The sequence below is a fragment of the Eulemur rufifrons genome, chromosome 2 (assembly GCF_041146395.1).
Source record: "Eulemur rufifrons isolate Redbay chromosome 2, OSU_ERuf_1, whole genome shotgun sequence".
NCBI classification, from domain to species: domain Eukaryota; kingdom Metazoa; phylum Chordata; class Mammalia; order Primates; family Lemuridae; genus Eulemur; species Eulemur rufifrons.
The window spans coordinates 12,104,969-12,113,352 of record NC_090984.1 but is presented as its reverse complement, the minus strand read 5'-3'; the positions used below and the strand labels follow the sequence as shown (position 1 = coordinate 12,113,352).

Genomic DNA, 8,384 nt, shown 5'->3' with positions numbered 1-8,384 from the left:
CAACGTATTCCAAAATGTTACATCATCTAGAGGTCAGAACTCAAGGCAACATATGGAAAGAAAGAGGAGGTGCATTTCAACACAAGGGACGCCTTTGGAGCCAATTTATTCAAGTGCAAATACAAAACCATCCGGACAGTGGGACTCCTTGTATCTTGGAGTTGCAGCAGCAACGAGGCCATCTCATTCTGCAACATTCTTGACACCATGTATCACCAGTCTCCTCGCTGATCCCTCTCGCCACACTGAACTTCTTGTTGGCCTTGAGCCTCCCTAACAAGTGCCTTCCTCAGGGCCTTTGCACTGCCATCCCTCCTTCCGGTCACACAGATTGCCGGGTATCCTCATGGTTCCCAGTCTGTCTTCCTTGAGGTCGCTGTTCAAATGTCACCTTGTCTGCTAGACTTCCCTGAACACCCAGTAAAAATTAACACCCCCATCCACTCTCTCCTTTTTACCTTCTTTCTTTCTTTATAGCACTTGTCACTATCTGACACAGTATATGATTTCCTTTCATTTGCTTGTATTCTTTCTCCATGTTTTACTGGAGGAGCTTTTGTTTTTATTCCAGCACTCTTCACTCATTGTCCAGATGGTGCCTGGAACACGATGTTCATTCAATTTATATTCCCCAAGGGCATGAAAGAATTTCTCACCAAAATGTTTGAATAAATGACCATTTACGGAAAAGCTGAGCATCACGGAAAAGAAATTTCTAATCAGATAAAGGATGGGCGATCCCCTAAAGGAGACCTGATCCATACACGAATCATAGAAATTAATTTCTTGACTGTAGAATATAAATGATAGCATTTCTGACAGGTCTGTGATGCATGCTTGTGTCATGTTCTGTTTCTCTTCTTTTGTAGTCTCCTCTACCACATGGCACCAGAGAATGGTACAGGAATTTCAGAATTTCTTCTTCTGGGATTTTCAGAAGAACACGGATGGCAACCCCTCCTCTTTGGGGTGTTCCTGTCCATGCACCTGGTTACCGTGTTCGGGAACCTGCTCATCATCCTAGTCATCATGGTATACTCCCGCCTCCACACACCCATGTATTTCTTCCTCTCCAACCTGTCCTTTGTAGACATCTGTTTCACCTCCACCACTGTCCCGAAGATGCTGGTGAACATCCAGACACAGAGCAAAGTCATATCCTACGCAGGCTGCATCACCCAGATGTACTTTTTCATACTCTTTGTGGGGTTGGACAGCTTCCTCCTGACCGTGATGGCCTATGACCGGTTTGTGGCCATCTGTCACCCCCTGCACTACACAGTCATCATGAGCCCCAGGCTCTGTGGGCTTCTGGTTTTGGTCTCTTGGATCATGGGTGTCCTCCATTCCTCATTACATAGCTTAATGGTGTTGCGGCTAACCTTCTGTACAGACTTGGAAATCCCCCATTTTTTCTGTGAACTCAATCAGATAATCCACCTTGCATGTTCTGACACCTTTCTTAATGACGTGGTGATGTATTTGGCAGCTGTGCTGCTGGGTGGGGGATGCCTTACTGGGATCCTTTACTCTTACTCTAAGATAGTTTCCTCCGTACGTGCAATCTCCTCGGCTCAGGGGAAGTATAAAGCATTTTCCACCTGTGCATCTCACCTCGCGGTCGTCTCCTTATTTTACTGCACAAGCCTCGGGGTGTACCTCGGCTCTGCTGCTACACACAACTCACACTCCAGCGCAACAGCCTCGGTGATGTACACGGTGGTCACTCCCATGCTGAACCCCTTCATCTACAGCCTGAGGAATAAAGACATAAAGAGGGCTCTGAAGGATTCTTTGAGAGGGAAACTAGAACAGGTCCAATTGTCCTGGGGCTGAAGGTAGACCCATGATGGAGGGCCCAAAGCCCCAGAGCCAGAGATGGCTGTTGTTTAATCAGATCACAGATGTAGAAATTATTCCTTCTCTTTATTTCCTGAAGTTTCCATTTCTTTGTACTCAACTGCTTTATCAAATTTAAGCAACTTCCTTTATGAAGGTTTCTGCTCTCTCTGATATTAAATAGATTTTTTTTTCCCTCTGTCATTTTCCTACCTTCCCAAGATTATTCCTAACCTTGGGTCGGAAACAATTTGGAGATTCCTATTTGTTCCAAAGAGTGATGAGTTGCGGTAGACCTGTGGAATAAAGTGCAATTGACAACTGAGGCCATTTATACAATTTTATTGGGGAAGAATTTCTGAGACCACAGTTTTTTTCACTTTGTGTCTGCCATTTATTTTTTTGTTAATATGTTTAATTTTATGGATACATAACAGTTGTACATATTTATGGGGTATATGCAATATTTGGATACAAGCATATAATGTGTAATGATCAAGTCTGGGTAATTTGGCTATCTATCGCCTCAAACATTTATCATTACTTTGTGTTGGGAACATTCCAAAACTACTCTTCTAGTTATTTTGAAATATACAATAAATTACTGTTAACTGTGGTCACCCTATTGTGTTACTGAACACTAGATCTTTTTCCTTCTATCTAACTGTATTTTTGCACCCATTAACCAAACCCTCTTCAACTCCCCTCCCCACTACCCTTCCTAACCTCTGGTAACCACCATTCTACTCTGTACCTCCAAGAGTTCAAATTTTTTAGCTTCCACATATTGAGTGTAAACATGCGACATTTGGCTTCTTTCACTTAACGTAACGACCTCTAGTTCTTCTATCCATGTTGTTGCAAATGATAGGGTCTCATACTTTTTAAAGGCTGAATTGCATTCCATTGTATTTATTTACCACATATTCTTTATCCATTCGTCCACTGACAGACACTTAGACTGATTCCCTGTCTTGGCCACCGTGAATAGTGCTGCAATGAACATGGGAAGGCAGGCATCACTTTAATACTCTGATTTCCTTTCTTTTGGATATATACCCAGCAGTGGGATTGCTGGATCATATGGTAGCTCTCTTTTCAGTTTTTTGAGGAATCTCCATGCTGTTTTCCATAGTGGCTGAACTAATTTACATTTCCACCAATAGTGTAAGTGCGTTCCCTTTTCTCCACATCCTCACCAACATCACCAATCACAGAGAAATGCAAGTCAAAGTCACAATGAGCTATCATCTTACCCCAGTTAAAATGGCTATTACCAAAATGAAGGAAAATAACAAACCTGTCATTCATTTCTCTATCGCTACTGTAACTGCTCCTCCTGATAATGTAGACTTTAACACACTAAGGTGTTTCATAGCTGGGCATGGCATTTTACTCTCCTCGCTGGAATCCTGTCCTCTTTCGGCTCAGTGTCCACAGTGCCTGCCATATTCCCTGGTAAAGAGTAGGAAGGCAAAAATTGCTTTTCAAATATATGTTCCAAGTGTCATCTACAAAGAAAGAAAAATTTGCATGAATCAATTGACTCCATATGGCTTTATAGTCAAAGATGACTATAAACACGATGTAATAAAATTTTCAATCATACATTGAATTACTATGGAAGATTTGTTTTTGATGATTTATATCTACTCCTCGAAGGGTGGAAGTTTGGTGTCCACATGTGACAAGATTTGTTCGTCCAAGTGAAGGATTTGTTGTCATGGTCTATATTATTTTATCGTACCCTCTTGCTATTTCTACTTGAAAATTCCAGTGCTGTCTACAAATAGATCTCCTTACCTTGTCCAGAAAAATATTTTTCCCTTTAACAAATTGTGTCATAAGCATTAAAGTGCAGGTGAGTGGGCAATATGTGTATTTACTCTACCACCAATTTCTTCACTTCTTTTATGATCTAAAGTCTTTTCAACCATTGTGATCAAAGACAACTCACCCAAAAGCTTGAATTCCAATAATCTCTCTGGGAATGGAGACTTTTGATTCATGGTAACAAGTTATTCCTACAAAAATACACACATCCTTCCAACCTCCTGGTTTCCTGAAAGGGAATCTCAATTGTAGTTTCTTTTTCATACAGTTATCTGGAAAAAAAAAACGTGAATAAACAGGTAATCATGAATGCTGCCTTCAAATATCAGAACAAATGTCAAAAAAAAAAAAAAACAAAAAAACCAAGAAGCAGCAGATTGTTCTGAATATCCTCAGTTCCATTGACATTGATTATTGTATCAGTAAGCTATTGCTGCATAACAAATCATCTGATAAGAAATGGTTCAAGATAATGCTTTTTCTAGTGCCTGGGAGTCTATGTCTCTGCTGGTCTCCTATGCATCTTTGGTCAGCTGTGAGTTAGTTGGAGTTGTTCTATTAATGTTGTATTTGTTCTCTCAAATTTGGGGGTTTTCTGGATGTATGCTGGTCTAGGGTGACCATGGTTGGGACAACTGGACCCAGCTCCACATAATCTCTCCTGCCACGGCAGGCTAGCCTGGACTTGTCCATATGGCAGAGGCAGGGTTACAATTAAGATATCAGCAGAAACACATCTAGACCCTTTGAGGCATACTGTCACTTCCACCTTATTCTATTGGCCAGAGCAAATTAAAAAAACAAAACTAAACTAAACTAAACTAAATCTAGCCCAGATTCAGAGGTAGAGAAATAGACTCCACTTCTCGATGTGAAGAGTCACAGTCACACTGTGAAAGTCATGGATATAGAGAAAAGCAGTGAAGGGGACGTCTCTGCAAATGGTCTACCGCCATGCAATTTTCAAGTCAATGGATGAACTTTTATTAGATCCTTCAAGACACAAACATTGAAGAATGATTCCTTCCACCTCCATCCTCAGCAATTGAATACATTTCTTAGAGAACAGAGTGACGAACAAATGACATGTTTAATGAGAAGCCATGAAAATTCCACTGCTAAGATATAAAGACTCCCCAGACATAAATGTCCCCTTACTGACCCTCTCCTCCAGCTTGCCATTCTTAGACTAAGAAGAAATAAACATTTTTTTCTTTTAGATACCTCATCATGTCCATGAATCTTATTCTGACACATTGGTTAATGAGCTGGGGGAACTGTTGTTTCAGTGATAACATTTTAATGACGCAGGAGAGCCCCACAAGTGACGCAGGGAAGTAGAGAGGAGGGAAGGGTGGACTTTATCTGCAGAAACTCCAGGAACACAGAGATGGACGTGTCATGAGCCAGGTCTCCAACTAGAACCTTCTTCAACAGTGGAGGGTCCTTGGGTTTCTCTCAGCCCTACCCTGCTCCCCCTTCACTATTCTTGTCTCAATTTCTGGGTCTTTTCAATCTCCATAGCATGAGCATTCTTCTCTAGGCCTGATCTTTGCTCTATCTTGTCACTCCTACCCCTGTGACATTTCTTATAAAATCAACAGAGGCATGTGTAGCCCATTCTTTACATGGAGGAATTGTTTTATTCAAATATAATGTTCAACTCAATGGATTTCTGCAAATTGAATACAGCCTAGGAACTCTCTCACCTGTGCTCCTTTCTAGCACTCTCTCCCACCACCCAGGTAACCACTATTATGACCCTAACATTATACATTAGTGTTGATTCTTCTTGCATTTTACACAGAGGAATCATACAATGTCTTCTTTAGTGTCTGCCTTATGTCATGAGTTCATCCCTATTATTGTACTTGGTTGTAGAGCAACCATTCTTATTGGTGTATTGTCTTCCATTGTTTGACTAAATTCATTTTTATGTATCCCATTCACAAGCCAAGTATCTGCTGTGTCCAGGAAATGCATCTAACCCACAAAGATATTTTCAGACTCAAAGTCAAGGGTTGTAAAACAAACTTCCAGAAAAATGGAAACCAGAAGAAAGTGGGTGTAGCTATTCTTATATCAGACAACATAATCTTTAAAATAACAAAAGTAAAGAAAGACAAAGATGGTCACTATATAATGGTGAAAGTAAAAATCCAACAAGAAGACTTAACAATTCTTAATATTTATGCACCCAACACAGGAGCACCCAGATACAGAAAGCAAACCCTGTTTGATCTAAATAGTATGATAAGCAGTAATGCCAGAGTAGCTGGGGATTTCAACACCCCAGTGACTGAACAGGACAGATCCTCCAAGCAGAAAATAAGCAAAGAAACAATAGACTTAAACAGAGCTCTAGAACAAATGAGTCTAACAGACATCTACAGAACATTCCACCCAAATAAAGCCAAATATATATTCTCATCAGCTCATGGAACTTTCTCTAAAATCAATCACATCCTAGGCCACAAATCAGATCTCAACAAACACAAGTTTACACTATATTGTTATTAACTTAGTCACCATGATGTACAATAGATCTCTTGAACTTATTCTTCCTACATAAGTGAAATTATGTGTCCTCTGACCAACGTCACCCCAATCCCTGCACCCCTGTGCAGCCACCCCACCCTGCAGGCCTACTCTGTCCCGCACGCGTGCTGGGCCCTGCATGCACTGTGCCCTACAGGCCTGCTGCCTCCCATGCACGTGCCCATCCCGTGGGCCAGCCCTGCCCTGTGTGCACACCTTGCCTCGCCAGCCTGCCCTGCCACCACAGCCCGTGACAACCAGGGGAATGAGGGAGGCAGGGCAGAGTAGCAGATTTAAAGGCTCACAATATATCTGCACCTACAGTACATCACATCTGCAAAGATAAGGAATCCATCTAAGTGCCCATCAATTCATGAGTGGTTTAAGAAAATATGATCTATATACATCACGGAGTACTACTCAGCCATAAAAAGGAATGAAATCATGTCATTTGCAGCAACTTGGATAGAACTGAAGACCATTACTCTAAACAAAGTGTCTCAGGAATGGAAAAACGAATACCATGTGTACTCTCTAATAATTGGATCTTAAACGATGGGCACACATGGACACCAAGAGATGTAAAGGTCATTGGAATTGAAATTGTAAAGATACAGTACATCAACTATTTACATAGAATTTCCACAGGGCTAGGTATTATAAGTAATCAAGAGATGATTGAAAGGATACAAGAGAATGCACGTAGGTTATATGCAAATATTACCCCATTTTATATAAGGGACTTCGCCATCAGCAGATTTTGGTATTTGCAGGGGGTCCTGGAAGCAATCCCCAAGGGATAACTATGACTTATGGAGAAGAGAAGTAAGAGGTTAGTCCAGGAATAAAGCATTGATCAGGTGAATGTTGCAACTTTTGAACACATAAGCATTGTGAACCCCATAGTAGGTCTTCTCTTCCAGTGGAAAACAAAAGTTTCATCTTGTTGATTACTCTTTCAGGCTGAAAATAGTCACACAAAGAGGATGCTCTGTGTCCTGCTGTTCTTTTTTTTTTTTTGAGACAGAGTCTCACTCTGTTGCCCGGGCTAGAGTGAGTGCCGTGGCGTCAGCCTAGCTCACAGCAACCTCAAACTCCTGGGCTCAAGCAATCCTACTGCCTCAGCCTCCCGAGTAGCTGGGACTACAGGCATGCGCCACCATGCCCGGCTAATTTTTTGTATATATATATTTTAGTTGTCCATATAATTTCTTTCTATTTTTAGTAGAGACGGGGTCTCGCTCTTGCTCAGGCTGGTCTCGAACTCCTGACCTCGAGCTATCCACCCGCCTCGGCCTCCCAGAGTGCTAGGATTACAGGCGTGAGCCACCGCGCCCGGCCTCCTACTGTTCTTATTTTCCAGAACTGCCTTAGTAATGTTTGATTTGGGCTCTAAAAAGCCATCCCTTGTGAATTGTTAAAGAAGGCCTGTACTCTCTGAACTGAGACAACATGGACCATCCAATGGGTTTGTTCTGAACCTGTAAAGATGCAGATACCTACAGAGTCCTGCCTGTGCAGCCAACCAATTCCCTTATCACTGTACTTCTCTTTTGCATGCCTGAAACTCTTTCTACTTTGCACCTTCAATAGCAATAATAGAACTTGTGGCAAAGTCATTGCAATGGTTTTGTTCAGAGCTGGATGTGTGGCCCTGGTCCACAACTCCAAAATAAGGTGCTGAGGAATCAGACTGTCTTGAAATGTGTGCTCATGCCTTTGATAGACAAAGAAACTCCATCATTTTTTTTTTTGTTTGAGACACAATCTCACTCTGTTGCCCTGGGTAGAGTGCCTTGGCATCAGCCTTGCTCACAGCAACCTCAAACTCCTGAGCTCAAGAAATCCTCCTGCTTCAGCCTCCTGAGTAGCTGGGACTACAGGTGTGTGCCACCATGCCCAGCTAATTTTTTTCTATTTTTAGTCACCTGGCTAATTTTTTCTATTTTTAGTAGAGATGGGGTCTCGCTCTTGCTCAGGCTGGTCTTGAACTCCTGACCTCAAGCAATCCTCTTGCCTGGGCCTCCCAGAGTGCTAGGATTACAGGCATGAACCACTGCGCCTGGCCAAGAAACTCCATCTTAAATGTTGAGAAAACATTCATGGGAGAGTCCAGTGAGCAAGGGAGGTAGACCCAAGGAGAAGAAAAGAACATGATAAACAAAGAGCCCCAG

General features: G+C 41.9%; 1 protein-coding gene across 1 annotated transcript; it reads left to right on the top strand.

The window, feature by feature from the left end:
- Nucleotides 1-882: 882 nt before the first annotated feature.
- LOC138397351 (olfactory receptor 7A17-like) lies at nucleotides 883-1,836 on the top strand. The gene has a single exon (XM_069491274.1). It carries the CDS (start codon nucleotides 883-885, stop codon nucleotides 1,834-1,836), a length of 954 nt encoding a protein of 317 aa, XP_069347375.1.
- Nucleotides 1,837-8,384: the final 6,548 nt, after the last annotated feature.

What these genes read in the sequence shown, in the direction of transcription:
- LOC138397351 (XM_069491274.1), top strand. Translation starts at nt 883, where the DNA reads ATGGCACCAGAGAATGGTACAGGAATTTCAGAATTTCTTCTTCTGGGA.